The sequence below is a fragment of the Monodelphis domestica genome, chromosome 2 (assembly GCF_027887165.1).
Source record: "Monodelphis domestica isolate mMonDom1 chromosome 2, mMonDom1.pri, whole genome shotgun sequence".
Classification (NCBI taxonomy): domain Eukaryota; kingdom Metazoa; phylum Chordata; class Mammalia; order Didelphimorphia; family Didelphidae; genus Monodelphis; species Monodelphis domestica.
Genome location: NC_077228.1, coordinates 414,723,087 through 414,743,994, shown reverse-complemented (window position 1 = coordinate 414,743,994; position 20,908 = coordinate 414,723,087). Strand labels below are relative to the sequence as shown.

General features: G+C 34.2%; 1 protein-coding gene across 7 annotated transcripts in view; it reads left to right on the top strand.

Annotated features, from left to right (window-relative positions):
* The window catches only part of REPS1 (RALBP1 associated Eps domain containing 1), a 97,317-nt gene that overhangs the window by 60,867 nt on the left and 15,542 nt on the right, over window positions 1-20,908 (top strand). For 2 of the 7 annotated variants that reach the window (XM_056818876.1, XM_001380812.5), the window contains exons 10-13: window positions 828-908; window positions 13,182-13,269; window positions 16,700-16,801; window positions 19,070-19,139. In XM_056818876.1, coding sequence (XP_056674854.1) covers window positions 828-908; window positions 13,182-13,269; window positions 16,700-16,801; window positions 19,070-19,139 — 341 coding nt within the window. Of the gene's footprint in view, window positions 1-827; window positions 909-13,181; window positions 13,270-16,699; window positions 16,802-19,066; window positions 19,140-20,908 lie in introns of all 7 variants that reach the window. The other 5 variants (XM_016428923.2, XM_007484631.3, XM_016428922.2 and 2 more) reach the window with 4 other exon arrangements.

Sequence of the window (20,908 nt, the reverse complement as noted above, 5' to 3'; positions counted from 1 at the left end):
ATAGAGGTATAATTTTTTTAATGTACCTCTTTTAGAAGACTATTTTTTTATATTAAAAGTTATCATGTGTAATACATACTATGATGCTTGATTTGCTCTCATTGTGGCCGCATTCTAATTTTTCTAGCATGAATGGGGATGCCTGATTGGCGGGTCTGTCTTGTTATCTGGCATGGCCATGTTCTGTAGTGCTGATTGCAGGGGTTGACTTGCTACAAATTGACAAAACTCAAATATGTATTCAAGAATTCTTTGCATTGTCTCAATTATATATAATTAAATATCTACATTTGTATTAAATATGTACACAAACATAATAGAATCATCTTTCAGGGGTTGCACTGCTAAGTCCCACTAAAATAATATTTTCAGCTAAGAATTTTATAGTGTCATTAGATTCTGCACCAACATTATATTTTGAACAGACTTTTAGTTATATCTGTAGATAATTTTCTTAAAGCATTTTTTAAAACCCCCATAGAATTTTCTTAAAGATAGATCACCCCCTAACACTTCTCTTTCCAAATATTTTGTGGTACTTTTCTGACATTCAGATTTAGAAATCTTCCCAACATTTCCATAGAGTTCAAAATAGATCCTATAATCTTGGTCATATATAAAGTGGTATACACATTTAACATAGGAAAGTAATTGGCACATCTACGATATTTCTGAAAAATAAATAATATGATGACATTTTTTTTCCTAAGTCAGGCCTATGACACAACTTGCAGTGCAACTCCTGAATTACTTTGCTAAATCTTCTCCGGTGATCTTTTACTCCATCTTTCTCATCATGCTGACTTGTCTCTCCTCTGTCTGTTCAGCAGTGGGAGACATTTAGTGAACGCTCTTCAAGCTCACAAACTCTGACCCAATTTGATTCTAACATTGCACCAGCTGATCCTGTAAGTCAATCACTTAGCTTGCTTGTTTGAAATTAATTTTATTAACCCTGAATTTCCATTCATTGTTTTGATCTTTTTTTTTTTAAGCTGTTATGCATGGTTCAGTGGAGTGCTTAAATGGGAATGGTGGCAGGCTCTGGTTTTTTGTTTTTGTTTTTTTTAATTGTGTTCTTACATAATGGGAAAAAACATTTTTGCCATTCTCTGTATTGTTGAGTCATCTTAACATCAGGGGGTAAATGCATTCTTTTAAAATCTATATACTTGCTGTCACTTCTAAAGAAATGATTCATGACAGCCAAATTAGTTGATTCTAAGTTTTCATTGGCTAATTCATTGTTTTATTATCCATATGCAAGTATTACTACATTTTTATAGCTATGATTTGTGTGCTTACACATTATATAAATGCAATGCATATGTAAATATTTATGCAATGTCATTGTTTTAACACTGCAAATGGCTTTGGGCTTATTTGGTGTGGGTTCTTTGCCCTGTTGAGTTCTACTGAGGTTTTTTAATTCAGCATAATGTGTATGTTGGTCTATGAGTCTCATTATATAGCTAAAACTGTTTTGTCTGTGGTTTACTGTGCTGTCTTAAGAAAGGCAACAAAGTTTTTACCCTAGTTTCACAGAATCAAAACCTAACTTTCTACATATCTAAATTGCACCCAAATTATTTTAAAACTTTTAACACCTTAGCAATTCTTCATTTATCTTCATATTCATTGCTTGATTTCTTCTTCCCTTTGTTGTCACTGAAAGAAAGGGATATATTAAAGCACCTACTTATAGGAAAAAGAAAGTGGTAAGTAGAAAGGAAATTAGAGTGTGAAAGAAGGTAGGAATGGGGAAATTGCATTAAGCAAGATCTGAATAAAGCAACAATCTAATCATGCCATGTATTTTGACTGCTGATAACTAGCATTTCTTTGCGACAGGAAGATCCCCCCCGCCCTTCCCTCCATATATTTCAGTTTTTTAAATAAACCCTCACCCTTCATTTTAGAATCCATACTAAGTATTGGTTCCAAGGCAGAAGAGTGATAAGGGCTAAGCATTTGGGGTTAAGTGACTTGTCCAGGGTCATAAAGCTAGGAAGACCTTGTATATTTTAGATATGTGGCATAAAAAGTCAGCTATACCCCTTTACATAAATACTTGCAATGAATGGAACTTGTGTGTGCTTTAAAGAAAATTTTAAAATATATTACATTGAATTATAGATGTAGAACTGGAAAGAGGGGATTTAGGATTTCATCTAGTCTGACTCCTTCATTTTATAAATGAGGAAACTGAGTTCCAGAGAGGTTAAGTGATTTGTCTAAGAGTAGTAAGTGGACAAGCTGGGATTTGAATACATAGCTATATGAGTTCAAATTCAGTGCTCTTTCCATTATACCATATAATTTATTATATTTGATTGGAATGTGTAAGGTGCTACATCTTACTCTAATATGGACGTCATGTTTGAAATTTTACAGTTGTTTTCATCCACCTACCTACCCCTTGGTTATTCTGAGGGTAGTTTAAAGATTAATCATTATTTTTCTTGATGTCAGACTGCTTTTCATTGTTCATTCATAACTGTGCCAAATGGTGGGCAGAGGAATCAGAAAGGAAATGGAATTCAAAACTTGCTAATTTTATTATTTGTTATGTTAGCTCCAGTAAATATTTTCTGGGGAAGAATTTGCATTATTTGTGAGTTTAAATTCTGATACTATTCTTGTCTCCTATTTGAGTTAGTTTTATTACAAGTACTTAATGAAAATTCAATAGTGCCAGGAGAGGTTTAATTACCAATGGAAAAAAATTTCTTTATAAAATAGAGATCAAGTTAGATTTTGAAGATTATTACCATGTTTCCATGGGCTTTTGTGAGACCTAGCCTGAATTCTATACAGAACAACTTAGAATTTCAGTGATGTAGAGTATGTTTCTCTCTGTTATAGCATTAGTTTTAGCATTGTTTTTCCTATTCCACTTATTTATTTTTATAGAACAGACTTGGAATGTCAGATTTTAATGGCTGAAAATTTCCATATTTTTTTCCTCTTCTGACTCCAGGATTGAGTCTTTTTTTGAGATACTCATACTATCAAGTGGCAGGAAGTTCTAAGGAAATAATAAGTGGCAGCATGGTGGCACAGTTGACAGCTATATAGTATTAGACTCAGTACTTAAAAAGCTATTTGACCATTTAACTGGGATGACCTTTGACACAAGAACCACTCCAGGAAGATCCCACCATTGAACAATATTGATTGCCAAAACTTGGGAGATAGCTAATCTTGTGATTATATGTGGTTTGAGGATAAAGTGAGGGGAAACATCACTAGAAAGTTCCCTGTCAGTATATTTGATGATACTATTCACTCAACTTTTAATTGTTTTCTATAGACAAGAGCTATTTTAGGTATTTTATTATTTAATGAGATGTAAAGATAAATGAGATAAATCTTTCCTCTCAAGGAGGTTGCAATATTTGGGGGGAATTAAGTCTCATATTTAGATAAATATAATAACAATAATACCTAAAACTTAAAAGATATGATACTTTAGAAGTAAGAGAGATCACTTCTCTTTGGTTGGCTTGGAGAATATGATAGAGTTAGTATTTTAGCTGAGCCTTAAAGGTTAATAGCTTAAAGCTTAAATAGCTTCTATAGGTAGAGATAGAAAGGATAACATTTTTAGTGATGGGGAAAAACCTGTGCAGTGGCATAGAATTGGAGAACTATGGGATATGAATCCAGAATGGCTATGCAAAGCAAATAAAAGGCAATAGTGTGAGATAAGAAAGGTATGTTGGGAGCAAATTGTAAAGGTCCTTACATATCAGGCTAAGAAGATTCTATTTTCTCTAGTATTTAGAATGAGGCTTGCATTGCTTGATTTGGTTAACTCTCCACTCCATTGCAAGGGAGAGGTCTTGTGGGTCAGGGCAAGGCACAAAAAAGTAACATGTTTAAAAAGAGTATTAACAAGTCATGCTAGATGCCTTCCCTCCCTCCCTCCCTCCCTCCCTCCCTCCCTCCCTCCCTCCCTCCCTCCCTTCCTTCCTTCCTTCCTTCCTTCCTTCCTTCCTTCCTTCCTTCCTTCCTTCCTTACTTCCTTCCTTCCTTCCTTCCTTCCTTCCTTCCTTCCTTCCTTCCTTCCTTCCTTCCTTCCTTCCTTCCTTCCTTCCTTCCTTCCTTCCTTCCTTCCTTCCTTCCTTCCTTCCTTCCTTCCTTCCTTCCTTCCTTCCTTCCTCCCTCCTCCCTCCCTCCCTCCCTCCCTCCCTCCCTCCCTCCCTCCCTCCCTCCCTCCCTCCTTTCCTCCTTTCCTTCTTTCCTTCATTCCTCTCTCCCTTCCTCCCTCCCTACCTCCTTTCCTCCCTTCCTCTCTCCATTCCCCCCCCCCCTTTTCCTCCCCCTCCCTTCCTCCCTCCCTCCCAGATGTTGGCAAAGCATCTGACAATCTCCTGCTGTTTATGAAGACAAGATAAAGAAATATGAGCTGGATGCAAATATATTTAGGTGGATTTGAAACTTATTGAGTTGCCAGATCCATTGAGCAAGATATTTATTAATGGTACAGTGTCAACTGAGTGGGTATGTGATATAGTGACCCAGAGATCTGTGCTTGGCCCTATGCTGTTTATAATTTTTGTCAGTATATTAGATAAAAGTACAAATGGCATGCTCAAGTTTGCAGATGACACAAAGCTGGAAGAGACTGACAGAAGTCAAAAAAAGATCTTGAAAGGGTAGAAGAGAATGTTAGTATAATTATAAAAAGATTAAATTCATTAGGATTGAATGTAATTATAAGTAACTTAGAGTCTTGTACTTAGATTTAAAAAATCAGCTTCACAAATACAGTATGGAATAGGTGTGACCAAATAGTATTTCATCTGAAAATATTCTTGAGTTTTACGACGGCAAATTCAGTGTCATGATAGCCCCAAAAAAGTTTATTTAGTCTTTGGTCAAAAAGTACAGTATCCAAGATTAGGGAGGTGATACTTTCCTAAATCAAGTACTGTACACTGCCCTGGTAAAAGTACATCTGAAGGATAATGTCCTCTTCTGGATGACATACTTCAGAAGGACACTGTTAAGCTGGAGAGTGTCCATTGTAAGACAACCATGGTGGCAGTAGATTTCAAGGTCTTGCCATTTGGAAGCTTGAGGAGTAATTGGAGATACTTAGTGTGGAGAAGAGAAGACTTGAGTAACACACTATATATAATTTTCAAGCTTTTAAAGAGCTATCAGATATAAAAAAGATTAGACTTATTCTGTTTATTCCTAGATAATAGAATGAGGAATAGTGGATAGAAGTTACAAAGAAGTTGAAGCTCTATATGAGAAAAAAAATTCCTAGCAATTTTAGCAAGCTCATTATGGGATTGCTGAATGGACTTTTCATCATTCTACAGTTTACCACTCAAAAGCTTCATGATCACTAGAGGATGTGGTTGAAGGTATTCTTGTTCTTGTAAAAGATTCTCACTAGCCCCTTCTGATCCTCAAGTTCCCTTATTATAGAGGAAAAAATGACATATGTTTTAATACAGACTAAGTAGACCTTTTCTAGGTGAGAGATAATAAGGGCCTGAATTATAAAGAGTTAATTATTGGGATCAGGAGAATATGTGAGGAAGAATTCAGATGAAAGGAGTATTGCAGTAGTATACTTGATAGGACTTTGTAACTGTAAATGGGATGAGGGGAGCTAGTAGGGAAATAGGCTGTTTTTGAGCCTACCTATCTAGAGAATGGTGAAGGCTTAGCAGGTTTTAAGTATTGGAAAAATATTGACATAGTAGGTGGTTCAGCAGGGGCTGAAACTCAGGAGAAGACTAGAGATGAAGATTTAGGAATTATTAGTATAAAGGTAAATAGAGTAGAGAAAATCACCAAGGGACAGAGTACATAAAGAAAGAATAGCAAAGACAGGGTATTAGGCATACCTATGCTGAGGGAAAAAGAAGAGGAGCCTTTGAAAGAGACAAAAGAATAATAATTGAAAAATACAAAGTGAACCAGAAAAATGTAGTGTCACATAAGCTATGGAAGGGAAGGCTATCATGAAATGGGATACAACTGTCAAATAGCAGTTGAGAAGATTAGGGTCTAAGAATAGATCATTGGATTTGGTCACTAGTGACTACTCAGAGTTGGAATAAAGTGATGGGGATAGAAGGCACATTTTTTTTTAAAGGTTCTTCTATTCCTTCACACAAAATCTCACTTCTTATAACCTAAATTTTAAAAACATTCATTAGAATGCCTGACTGGGTGTTGATTTGCTTTAGTGTATACTTGTTAGACTTGGCCTTTGTAGGCATTAAAAAGGTATTCTTGGATTATTTAATTTTTAAAGTTATGTAGCCACTGTATACCTTTGTGGATGTGCTGTGCCATCTTCTGTGAATAAGGACCTGTAGCAAGAATTTAGTTTATTTTACATTTTTGATTGTTTAAAACCTATTTCCATATCATTAATATTTGCAATAGAATGACCATTTAAAATAAAAATCCCCAGTCATATACCATCAAACTACATTATCGATCATATTTTCACTTCTGGCTGATCTTTGAGTTTTGGAACTACTACATCAATTTTAATTAAGCTTATTAATGTGCAATTTAGTTTTCATCAATAGTATAGGCAAATTAAAATATATACATTCCTATACACACTCTTATAGAAGCAGTGTGGGGTAATAGATAGATTACTAGATTTGAATTTAAGAAGAGGTAAGTTCAAGTCCAGCTTCTGACACTTAACTAGCTATATTATAGGCAAGACACTTAACCTTTATGTGCTTCCAGATAACTTCCCAAGGACTTAAATTACAGTACTAAATCATAGGCCCAGTATGGAATCTGTTGGTGGAGAGAGTTCATACACTAGGACACAATTAGTTATCTTTTGTTTCAATTAGTCATCATCATGCCTGGATATATACTACTCATTTGCTAAGAAATGTAGTTGACAATATTTTTTGAGTTTTTCTGAAAGCATTTTAAAGCCAGTCATATTTATAGTTGCTTATGCGGCCTCTAACTTTTTGGTTTCTGTTTGTTGCTTTTCTATGGAAAAGCATTCTATAAATGCTAAATGTTAATGTTAAGTTTGGTGAACATGAAGTTTTTTATATTTTAATAGATATAAAATGATTAAATGTCATCTTTTTATATTATATTCATTTAAAACCTAAAGATTATGATTAAAGCTTAATATTTAAGTCATCAATTTATATCATTCCTTAAAGTAGGATGTGGGAATGCTTTTGTTAGAATTCAAGAAAGGGAAGCACTATATATTACGTTTTCCCCTCATGTTTCCAAGACCTTCCATAATGAATTAAGTGCCTAACATGTATCTATTTATTAAGATAAATTCTGTCATAGGATAGAGTGAGTCAGTGCCCTCAAAGGACCTAAACTGTATTTGGAGAGATGAAAATTAAACATTTGAAATAGAGAACAATTCAAGAAATGATAAAGTACTAAAGTGAATACCAAGTGTCCAAATATATGGCATAATTAATAATACTGGAGTAGTCAAACGTCAGAAGAAAACATTTTTAGAATTATTAGGAGACAAATTTCATGTCAAAAGTTAGATGTGTTTTAAAGATTGATAGGACTTGAATGAGAAAGAATAAAGATGCTTTCAAGATTGGAGGATGTCAGCCAAGAAATTCAGTTCATGCACAAGAAGGAAGAAGAATATTTTTTATTTTTTAACTAAATATGAGGCCTCTAAGATGTAACCTAGATGGCCCTTTGACTTGATCCTCTGATTCTTTCAAGTTAATTTCTGTAAATAAGATGAATTCAAAAAAATAATTTCAGTTCAATGGATATGTGAATTAGTTGTTACTAAAATCATTTTTTTTTTAGAACATTAAAAGCAAATTAAAGAACAGCTATCTTAAGTTTTTATCATCCAGAAAGTTTAGGTACATGAGTAGTCAGTCATATCCATTATTTTAAACATGGGACAGTAGTTCAGTGTTTCTTAGGGTGTTTATCATAGCCAAAACTGCTGATATATTTAAGTAAGGAACAACAATTAATTAGTTCATTAATTGTTATCATTATCATCATCATAACAAGTAACTTTGTGTAACTCTTTAAGGTTAGTGTTGTACTTTATGTATATTGTCTCATTTGATTCTCAAAGCATCTTTATTGGATGCTAATATTATTCCCATTTTACAGTTGAGAAAACAAATTACTTAACCCAGAATCACAAAGGTAGTAAATGTCTCAGATTAGATTTGAATTCAAGTCTTCCTGACTCCATGTCCTATATTCTAATAATCATAACACCTAACTGCCCTGGTCACATTTCATATTCTAAGGCCTAATTTGTTTACATTTACATCTGTTGTTTATTATAGTTTCTACTTGTAAGATTACATTTCATAAGTTTAGATTGCTTTAATATGATGGAGTCCCAGCTGTTGAGGCAAAAGGTTTGTCTTAAACTAATATATCATTCATAGACAGTTGCCAAATCCTTTCATTTTATTTTTGTGATAAGCTTGGCATTTACTCCCTTCTCTCTTTTCCCACTGCTGCGATTCTGGTTAAAGCTCTCATTACCTCTTGTGTGGGACTATTAACAGTCTTTGTCTTTAGTTTCTCCTTCCTTCAAATTATCTGTTACCTAAAGTAGTCTTTCCAATGCAAAAATATGATCATTGTCACTCTTACTATTTAAAAAACTCAACCCCACTGACTACCAAATCAAATAGAGCTTCTTCAGCCTAGTTGTCAGCTCCTCCCACACTTTTCCAACCTATCATTCTACTTTCTTCCACAGAACAACTTTTCCACATGCCACAATTTGAGTGTGTAATTTTTTGTTTTCCTCCTCTCATCCCCTTTAATTCTTCCTTCAGGATTAGGAGTTTGTTTCCCTTAGAGCTATTCCTTCCCTGATTATATTTGATGATAATTGCTTCTACCTCGCCATATCCCCACATCCCCAATTCCATATTTGAACTTGATCTAGTTCTACACACAAGTGTGTGTGTGTGTGTGTGTAACCCTCCTTCATCCATTTTATATAAAAGTGAAGTTCTTCTGATGCATATTACTTCTACTCTTTCCAACATATTTGTATACTTTTCTTCTCATACATTCAAACTCCATATTTGAGAAAAATAGTAAGTTCCTCTTCATTTATTCCTCCTTTCTCTATTAGTTTATCAACTCCATTCTTTCCTCCCTTCAAAACCTCAGAATAGAACCAGTCAATTGCTATTTTTACTATTTAATTTCCTTGATGTCATTCAAAAACATTATGATTCTGAAAGCACACTTATTTCTCCTCTTCCTATTAAATTGTTAGCACTACATCTTCATACAACTCTTTTCCAATTACTCAAATTTATATGATTTTTAGATTTCTCTGGACTTTTGTGTTTGTAATTCATAGATAACTACTCAGATCTGTTTTTATCTTCAGAAATACTTGAAAACCTCCTATGCCCCACTCCTACCTCTTCCCATAGTCTTGCACTTAGCTTTACAAGGTACATTTTTTTTTGGTAATGACTCCTTTTTCCTTTTTGAATACTGAATTCCAGGATCTCTTATTCATAATAGAAGCTTCCAGATCTTTTATGTAGTCTTGCCTATAGTTGGCACTTGAACTGCTTCTTTCTAGTTGTTTGCAGTTTTTCTTTTACATGAAAATCTGGATTTTTTTTTTGCTCTAACTTTCCTGGTAGTTTTCCATTTGGCATTCCTATCAGGGGGTGACTGTTTCTATACCCAGCTAATAGATTCTAATAGATTTGTGTAGTTTTCATAATCATCAACAAGCCTTTGTATTCTTAGTATGTGCCAGGTGCTGTGCTAAGACAAAGAAAGCCAAAAAACACTGTGTCTACCTTCAAGTATCTCATTTTGCTGAGAGACATCTCACAAACTACAGTGTAGACAGTGTTAAAATGAGAAACTCGGAAAGCACTAGCATAGGTGGGGCAAGAAAAGGCTTCATGAAACTGGTGGATTTGGGGCTGGGTTTTGAAGGAAGGCAAGAAAACCAGGGGGCATTAGTAGTGAGGAGGCATTCTAGGTCGAGACAACAACCAATGAAAAAACCTGTCAGGAGATGGAATGTTGTGTTCAAGAAAAAGCAAGAAAAACCAGTGTTGCTGGATTGAGGAATGTGCAGACAGAAACAAATGTTAAAACACTGGAAATGTAGTCAGGACCATTTAGATTTCTTGAAATAAAGTGTCCAGATGTTCATTTCAAAGTTTTTAAGACAATCCAGTAATACTTTGGTCCTTTCTCCTAGAACTATTCTACAATTCATCCTTTTTTAAAAATATCACATTTAAAGTTTTCTTTTACGTTTTCAGTCCTGGTTTTGGTTTAAGATTTTTGCTTTCCATGGAATTGTTTACTTCTGTTTTGTCCATTTAGTTTCTTAAGAGCCCATTTCTTAAGTAAGGTACCACTTTGACTCTAAGCCAGAGGTGTATGGCAAATTAAAATGTACTTAGGAAATATTTAACAAAATAAATAAGAATACAATACAACACAAGTATTGTAAATTTGTCATTTTCTAAATCAGTGTTGGGCTTTCTGGAATGAATCCCTTTCTATTTGAATTTGATGCCAGTATTCTAAGCTCCTTATGTTTTCCAATTCTTTCTTCCAAAGCTTTTTTTTTTTCTTTAAATCTTTTGGTTCATTTCTTCTAGGCATTTATGTAGTCTTTGTGCACAATTTTTTTCCCTTTGAGACTCTGCTTATAGTTGTTGCAGAGTTAATTTAGGATGGTCTCTGTATTTACAATAATTTTGATGCTTTGTACCAGGACCAGACTCCACCCCTGCATTTCTTGTTCTTGCCCTCAGTCCCCCAGGTATATTAGCTATCCTTCTCTGAGTACTGAGGCATGACACTGTTCACTGCCTGCTTGTTGCAGCCATAGGGCTTCCAAGGTTTCCACCTTGGGAGCTTTTTGACAACTACAGGGTGTTCTCACGAGAACCTTCTGCTTTTACTGACTTAATAAGAGTTTTGCCAGTTAAATGTGGCCCATCTCTAGTAATACTTGTGCTGGCTTTGCTTTAGAGGCACTTTCTTATTGCTGGTGGTCTTCTGACCGATTCTTTTTTTTTTATCATCAGGGCATTTATTTATTTGTAATTTAATTTTTTCATTTTTTTCCAAAATGCCATAATTTTTACATGTGTTTTCTCCCTTCCCTCTTCCCTCTCCCCTCCCAGAGTTGACAAGCTATTCCACTGAGTTACATATTTGTTATCACTCAAAACCCATTTCCATATTATTCATTTTTGTAGTAGAATAATCTTTTAAAACCAAAACCCCAAATCATATACCCATCACACAAGTGATAAATCATGTTTTCTTCTGGATTTCTACTCCCACATTTCTTTTTTTCTAGATGTGGATAGCATTCTTTCTCATAAGCTCCTGAGAATTATCTTGGTTCATTACATTGCTTTTAGTAGAAAAGTCTATTACATTTGATCATCCCACATTTAAGTTACTGTGTATATGTTCTCCTGGTTCTCCCCATTTCTCTCTGCATCAGTTCATGTAGGTCTTTCCAGTTTTTATAGAAATCCATCGATTCGTCATTCCTTATAGCACAATAGCATTCTATCCACCATCTCAGCCATTCTCCTTTTGAAGGACATCCACTCATTTTCCAATTTTTTGTCACCACACAAAGTCCAGCTATAAATATTTTTGTACTAGCAAATCTTTTCCCATTTTTTTAATAATCTTTGGGATACAAACCTAGAAGTGGTATTGCTTAATCAAAGGGCGTGCATTTTTTTAAAGTCCTTTGGACATAATTCCAAATTGCCTTCGAGAATGCTTGGATCAATTCATAACTCCACCAGAAGTGTATTTGCCATATTCCCTCCAATATTATTTTCCTTTACTGTCATATTGGCCACTCTGCTAGGTATGAGGTGGTACCTCTGAGTTGTTTTGATTTGCATTTCTCTAATCAGGAGGGATTTAGAACATTTTTCATATGGTTATTGATAGTTTGGATTTCTTCATCTCAAAATTGCCTATTCATATCCCTTGATCATTTGTCCATTGGGGAATGATTTGATTTCTTATAAATTTGACTTAGTTCTTTGTATACTTGTATTTGCATATTTGAGAAATACGACCTTTGTCAGAGAATTTTGCTATAAAATTTTTCCCCAGTTTGATGCTTCCCTTCTAATTTTGGTTGCATTGGTTTTGTTTGTACAAAACATTTTTAATTTATTTTAATAAAAATTATTCATTTTACATCTTATAATGTCCTCTTTCTCTTGCTTGGTCTTAAAGTCTTCCCTTCCCCATAGATTTGACAGATACGCTATTCCACATTCACCTAATTTAAATCATATACCCATTTTGAACTTATCTTGGTATAGAGTGTGAGATATTGATCTAAACCTAATTTTTGCCATACAGTTTTTCTTTTTCCCAGAAGTTTTTGTCTGACTGGCTTTTAATGGAATTATGAGGTGGAAGAAGTCATTTATGTAGTTTTCACTGGATTTTCTTGATTGTTATTCAGTTTTATGCAAACTTAAAGAGTTTGTTAGAGTAGTTGTTAGAAATTCTAATTCTAATTCAGCCAACCATCTTGATAGGAAGTCCTCATTTTAGCAAGTTCATAAACTGACTATGGAAATGGAAAGGGTTTAGAAAAGTAGTTGTAGAAATGACTAAAAATATGAACATAAGAACTGTTTAGCAAGAAAATAGTACAGAAATGAGACCTCTCTGTAAGATTCACTTAATTAGAATTTACCATATTTACCTGGATGAATGCTTTTATGGCCGTACCATATCTGAGCCTCCTCAACAAGATATTTATTAAACATTTAGAATATAATTTTGTTAATTTTACCTAAACTGTGCAGAGTAAAATAATTGCATTTTAATAAATTCATGAAAGCCAAAATTCTTTGGTTTCTGAAATTATTTTTGAATATGGATAGCAGTTGGACTTTATAAGAAAATGTTACATATTTAGGTAGTAATAAGGTTTGATTAAGCATATGCAAATTGTTTTGAGCCATATTTATTGGAAAAGAAGTTAAAATGATTCTTTAGTTTTTAACTAGATATTCTTTCAAATAAAGCTTAACCAAGTTACCTAAATATGAATTTTAAAATGTTTTAAGGCTATAGCATTGAATAACGAGCATTGAAAATCTTATATGTGACTAACATGCTCTGTTTCCTCCTCTTATATATAGGATACTGCTATTGTTCATCCAGTTCCCATTCGAATGACTCCAAGCAAAATACACATGCAGGAAATGGAACTTAAAAGAACTGGAAGTGGTAAGGAAACTGATCACAAAAAGGAAATGCCATCATTTTAAAACAGCCAAATAATTATGCTTTTTAGTGATCAGCTTTAGTTATTAATTATTTAATCTTTTCTATGACAATTTCCTAACCAGAGCTCACTTTAAAATTTAATATCTTCTCTCCATTTCATAAAAATATTCAAGGGAGTGCAATAGAACATACCTTGGAAACGAAGGTACAAAAAGTTGGCACCTATCAGGAAGAGCCTTATTTAGTATCTACTGCTTGAGTTATGTTTTAAAGGAAGAGAGGCAGAGGGTGAGGAGAAAAAGACATATTTGGTACAAGAGACACAGCACAAAGGAACAGAGATGAAAGTATTATTTATGAGGACCAAAGAGAAGGTTGGTTTCCCTTAATTATAGAATGCAAGTGGGTTAACGTTCTCCAGTAAGCCTGGAAAATAGGTTAGGACCAGGTTGGTAAGGGCTGTAGAATCAAACAGAATTTATTTTTTATCTTAGAAACAGGAGAGTGCCAGTGGTGTTTGAATAGGTGATCGACATGGTCAGATAGATCTGTGTTTAAGGAAATTCACTTTGGGAGGAGTATTGTAGATTAGAGTGAGGGACAGTCCAGGATGGAAAACCATTCAGGAGGCTGGTGCAGTAGTCTATGTGAAAGATGATAAAGACTGAACTAAGGTGACTGTATAAATACAAAAGAGGAATGGATTGATTCAAGGTTGTATTCTGCTGAAGAATATAAGAGGGGATGGAATCAAGTGCAAATGTTGGCCATGATAAGAAGAAAAGTCACTTCATTCTCAAAGAAGTTAAAATGAGAAAGGAAGAAGTGGGGAATGAAATCAAGGGGTTTTGAGATGAAGAACTAAAAAATCAATTTGTCTCAATTTTCTTCATCAAGTAACTGAAAAGTGGGGAGGGTAAGAAAGAAGATGTGAGCAGTTTGAGAGAAACAAAGTCTTGAATTAGCTGCTGTGGGGAGTGAGGTACAGAATCAGTTAAAAGAGAAATTAAACGATCTTTTTTTTATGCAGTGAAGAGCCTAAATGAAGTTGTATAACATAATTTTTAATGTACTCAGTTAGCATAGGTGTTTAACCTCATGCTTGTTCTGTCCATTCCATTTTCCCCCATCCCCTCTCCTTTCTGAAACTCTTACCTTCTGCCTTAAGTATCAGTTCTAAGGCAAAAGAGTGGTAGTAAGAGCTAGGGCAATCTGTTTTAAGTGACTTGAACAGGGTCACACAACTAGGAAGTGTCCAAAGTCAGATTTGAACTCAGGTTCCTTTGACTCCAAGCCTGGCATGATCCATTGTCCTGCCTAGCTGCCCCTATCCAGTCCATTCTTGAAGTGACTTGAGATTTCAAAAGTGTAAGGCAGTAAAATGGGAACTCCAGCAAGTCCCATCTGGATAAAAAGACTTTGATTATTTAGGCCGAGCAAGTATCTGTCTGAAAGCCAGCCTAGTTAAAATTGGAGAGCCCTAACACCAGAAGGTTGACCACAGCAACTCAGTAACCTTCTGCTTAGACCTGGAACAGTTTTGAACATGTCATTGGAGGAGAGAATACATAAGTTTCCAAAATTAGATCTTTCATGGTATGAAGTTAATCCAGTTCAAAATCATCCATTTTCATTTTGATGCAGTTAATCTTAAAACTTTTTACTATTCACATTTATTTAGATAAAATGAGTTTTCAGGATTTAGAATAGATGAATTAATAGCTCCTAGCATTTATGTAATACTTTTAAGGTTTACACTTTAATGTTGGTGTTGCCATTCTTTGATTATCTCCTGTTTATCTAGTTTATTTTGCTTGTATATAGGTGTTTGCAGATAGTCTTCCCTATTAGACTGTGACTCCTTAAGCAATAATAGCAAAATAAGTTGCATTTATATAGTACTTACTATGTGCCAGGTGGTGTGCTAAGAGCTTTACAAAGATTGTCTCATTGATTCTTAACAATAACTATAGGAAATAGATGCTTGCCATCTTGTTGCACCTTAAGGGCAGAGATTGTTTTCATTTGTTTCCCTTGCTTTTAGTACATTGCCTGGCAAATAGTAGGCACTTGATAAGTGCTTGCTTATTGGAAATTTATTTTCCCCAAGAAAAACAAATATACATGGTATATCTAGATGTTAAAATGCTTTAGTTGGAAAAAAGATTCTTTAATTCCTATTTTAATGTGGTTGTTATAAATTTTACCATTGCCATTAAACAGAACATACATTGTAAAATTGAAATTTAATTGCAATTTAATTAGTAATCTTTGGATTTACTTGAAATTCTACCTAAAAACTAAGAGAAGAATCTGTAAAAGAGTAACATTTGAATTTTATACTTTTAATCATGAAGATTTCATTTATTTATTTATTTATTTGTTGTTGTTGTTTTACCAGCAAATACTTTGGGGAGGGGGTGGTGTCAATAAACAATCATTTAGATCTTATGATATGCTAAGAACTATGCTCAAGTGCTCTTATTTCTTTATAACTACTCTTAAATTTATTTAATTAACATTTTTTTCAATTACATGTAAAAACAATTAACATTGTTTTAAAATTTTTTTATTTCAAAATTCTCTTTACCCTCAACCCCCATTGAGAAGACAATTTGATATGCTATACTTATATAGTCATGCAAAACATAATTTCATATTAGTCATGTTGTGAAAGAAAACACCAAAAAGAAGAAAATTAAAAAAAAAAGTAAAAAATAGTATGCTTCAATCAACATTCAGACTCCATTAGTTCCTTTTCTGGAGGTAGATACTATTTTCATCATAAGTCTTTTGTAATTCTCTCAGATCATTGTTTGAAGAGAATAGCTAAGTCATTCACAGCTGATAATTATATAGTATAGCTGTGACTGTGTACAATGTTCTCTTCGTTCTGCACACTTCACTTTGCATCAGTTCATTTAAATGTTTCCAGGTTTTTCTGAAAGTATCCTGCTCATCATTTCTTATATCACAGTGGTATTCCATTATAATCATAAACTTCAACTTGCTCAACTCTTCCCTAATTGATGGACATCCCCATAACTTCAATTCTTTGCTACCACAAGAAGAGCTATTATAAATTTTTTTTTACATATAGATAATTTTCTTTTTTTTGAGGGGGGGTAGGGATGTAGAACTAGTAGTGGTATTACTGGGTCAAAGAGTTTGCAGTTTTATAGCCCTTAAGGAATAGTTCCAAATTGCTCTCTAGAATGATTAGAGCAGTTGACAACTCCACGGGTAATTTATTAGTATCCTAGTTTTCCCATGGTCCCCTTTTACATTTGTCATTTTCCTTTTCTGTCAGAGTTGTTTTAATTTTTGCAAATACTTAAAGGAAATATCTTTTATGATGAATCTTATGGATTTGTAATATTTTAAATGTATTTAATTCTACCTTTTTATGTGTATATGTATTTTCTATTAGATCACACTAATCCCACTAGCCCATTACTTGTGAAACCACCTGATCTTTCAGAGGAAAATAAGATAAATTCATCAGTGAAATTTGTTTCTGGAAATACAGTTGGTAAGTTAAAATGTAGCTTTAAAAATTTTCTTTTTTGTTCAAGTTAAGAAACTCTCAGTCGATTTAGGCACTGAAGAAGAAATTAAAATAATAGCCATTTTGAAATATTTGTATTAAGTACAAATATAGACATTTCCAAATAACAATCATCTAACTTTAAAACCTCCTATATTTATGAGTGAAAGATAGGATGCACATTGCCTATCCCACCCTCCTGGAATCTTCTTCTTCTATACCTGGAATAGCAGTCAGTCTTCATTGGACTGATGATTCAACCTGTTTGTTGCCTTTGAGCAACAACAACTCTGACCCACAAATTTTAACTCCTCCACTGCCTTTCTCTTCCACATTAGGTGAATTCTACATGTAGAAAACTCTTGTTCCTTTTTCTTCTTTCACAAATCAGTTTAGTTCATTTACTTTCATCTTATTCAAAGGGAAGCTATTTTATCCTCTAAAAGCTTTTCTCTTTTATTCTACTTGAGAACCAAAAAGCATAACAAAAAAAGAAAAAACTATCTTCAAGATTGATAGGCTTAAGTGCAATGATTGTGTTGCACAACATGAGGTCTCACATTATATATAGATGATTCCTGAGGGGAAAAAAACCAGATTTGAAGTGAAATCTAAGATCATAATATACTTTTGCCCCAAGTGTCTATAACCTTTGGAAAGTACATTTCAGTTATTAAGCAAACCTGCTTTTTAAAAATACCCATGCTAGGTCTCCAGATTATCAACCCTATTAAAGTAGACTACTTAAATAGTTTGGAATTAACCACATAGGGCTACCTTCATTCTCCAGTTAACTGGACAGAATAAAATAGAAAAGCATCCTAATGTACAATATCATTTTCCAATGTGTTTATACTGACTAAAATTTTTCTTTTATTGTTTGGGCTATTTTTATATTCATAGTTTGTATATTTAGTATTTTTAATTATTTTATTTTAATTTGCTAGAAAGTTATTAACACTAGATGTTTTAAATAGTTACTATTAAATTGTTATTGCATATCCACCAAAATTTATCATTCTTTTAACCATGCCCAAAAGAATTAAATTGATAATTATAATAACTAGCATTTATAGTGTTTTAAGGTTTGCAAAGCATTCTACAAAGACTATTTTATCTGATACTTTCACAGATACTATTTTATGGGAGGTAGGTGCTATTATGATCCTCATTTTGTAAGTGGGGATTTCCAACTGAGACAGAAGTAAATTGACTTTCTCAAGGTCACACAGCTAGTAAGTGTCTGAGACTGAATCTAGACTCAGGTCTTCCTGACTCCAGGGTAGCACAGCATGCACTCATGAACCAGCTTCAGGCTTTCTAAAATGATTCTTGGACAGGTCTTGGTTTCTTTGATAATTTGAGAAATGCTCTACAGCAACTCATTAAAAGGAAGAAAGAAACCTAGGTTGTTTTAAGGAAATTAACCAATATGTTTAAAGCCCTGTTTTAGTAATAATAATAACATTTATAGTACTTAAAGGTTTGCAAAGAAATCACTTTACTAACAGTATTTCATTTTAATTCTAATAGCCATGTTAGGTATTATTCTCATTTTAGAGAGGACAAAACCTAGGAAGACTCAAAAATTATTTTATTTGTACAAAGTAACACAGCTAGTAAGTATCTGAGGTGAGATGTGAACTTAGATCTTCCCGACTACAACTCCAGTCGGCTTCACTTAGAGTACTTTCTAGAATAGTTTGCACCATTGTGAAGATATTTATGAGGATATTCACAGGCTGCTGGACAATCTGGTCCAATCTTTTTAATAAAACAAAGGTGAAAAGAGGTTGAATTGATAAAAGTTACATAAATAGTAAGTAAATAAAAGTGCATTGCACCATTCTGCTTCTGAATATAACATATAAACATCAACAGAGACCATTTGAATTAGCTACCCAATTGTGTTTCCTACCTCTAAAGAATTTACATTATAAAATCTGACAAAGTTGGGTTTAACAACAAGCAAAATATGATTCTCTAGTACTTCTCTAAATCTAATAACCCATCAGGAGAAGGTTGTGTTCAAGCACAAGTTGATAACTTTTTCTGTTCCTTGATGGAGTTCTAGCTTCTAATTTTCAGTTTTGAAATTGTTTAATACTTAATTTTTTCATCCAGATAGTTATGATTTCAATTGGTGGTCTCTGCTAGACTATAATTGGTAATATATATTATTGGATGAAGGAGTAAAAAATGAGGTGACTAATTAAGAAATTGTGTATTTTTTTTTTCATTTACCACTAGCAGATGGTTACAGTAGTTCAGACTCTTTTACCTCTGATCCAGAGCAGATTGGAAACACTGTAACTCGGCAACGGTCAGTATTTCCAGCAATAAAGACCTTTTAAAATGTTTTGAACATAGCACAAAATATTCTGTCATCCAGAGGCTCTTCAACTGCTAGTTCTGCTGAATAGAAACAAAATAATTGTGTTTTACTCTTTTAATTAAATTTAGGGGAACCATTATATATTTTTGGAGGCTTTTTTTATTAATTTAAAAAGCATTTAATTACTAATTTAAATATTAAGAAACATGCACTATTAATATGAAACTACTATAAATGTAACTGAATTTCATATTAATAACATCAAGTAAGTTTGTTCATTTACTATCTATACTATTCATATACAGAAGGACTAGGTTAGATCCCTAATGTTGAAACTCTTTTGAAAAGCCTCCATGGAGAAGAATCAAGTTCAGAAGGAGACAGACAAGCAGGGCAGTTTTATTACCACATTAAATCTAATAGTACATATAACTTGAATGTAGTAATAATAAAACTGCCCTGCCTGCCTGTGTCTCCTGAACTTGACTCTTCTCCACGGAGGCTTCTTTTTTTTTTAATCCTTACCTTCTGTTTTAGAATTGAGTATGAGTATCATTTCCAAGCAGAGGCGCTGTAAGGGCTAGTTCAGTGATGGCGAACCTTTTAGAGACTTGAGTGCCGTGGAGGAGTGTATGCTCACACATACTTGTGCACACACACACACACACACACACACACACACACACACACACACACACACACACACACAAAGCTCTCCCATTGGGCTACTGGATGGAGGAGCAAGTGAAGTGAGGAATATCCTCAGCAAGGGTAGAGAGGGGGAAGGGAGTGGCCTGACTGCTCTGCTCCCCTCAGTTCTGTCATCTGTTAGCCGACCACGACCACCTTATCCCCTGTGTGCTCCCATTGGGCTGCTGGGTAGAGGGGCCAGGGAAGTGAAAAAAGTATCATCAGGCACTGTGGAGAGGGGAAGGGGAGCAGCTCCACCCGAGTTCCTCTGACTTTGTAGTAACAAACGGGGGGGGGGGGGGGTCCAATACATGCTCATAAATAGCACTCCACCTGCTGTCTTTGGCATGTGTGCCATAGGTTCGCCATCAGTGGGCTAGGCAATTGGGGTTAAGTGACTTGCCCAGGGTCACACATCTAGGAAGTACAGATTTGAACCTAGAACTTCTTGTCTCTGGGCCTTGCCTTCTATCTGCTGAACCACCTGGAGGTTTTTTAAAAGAGCTTCTAAATCTTCACCATTAGAGATCTAAACAAATCCTTTTGTATCCAAACATGAATCTAAATAGATGATAAGCAAATGAATTTATTAGATGTTATTAACCTAAAAGCAGCAGCAGGAGAAATTTAATTTTAAAATAGCCACATCAGTTTCTGTGTTGAAAAAACTTCTCCACCCATAAATTGTATATAGGAGGTACCTCTGATCATTGAGGCAAAAGTTTTCCTCTCCTGGTTGCATGTATATCCTTTCTCATTTCTTGAATTTTCTACATTATTGAATTTCATGTATCTAGCTCTATTCCTCATGAAAAGATTAATCTGACAAAACCCACAGAATGAAGTGCCTTATAAGATCATAGTGAAGCTTTGTTTAGCTAGGGTATGGTAGCAAAGAAATGTTTATCACAGAACAGTCAGACCCAAGCTCAACTTCATCTAGGAATTTGACTTGGAGAGTGACAAGAATATGCACTTCCGTTCTTTAAGGGATATGTGTACTACCCTGAATTTTTCCTTTTGGCACAGCCCTTAGCCACCTAGATTGGAGGGTAAATAAGTATGAC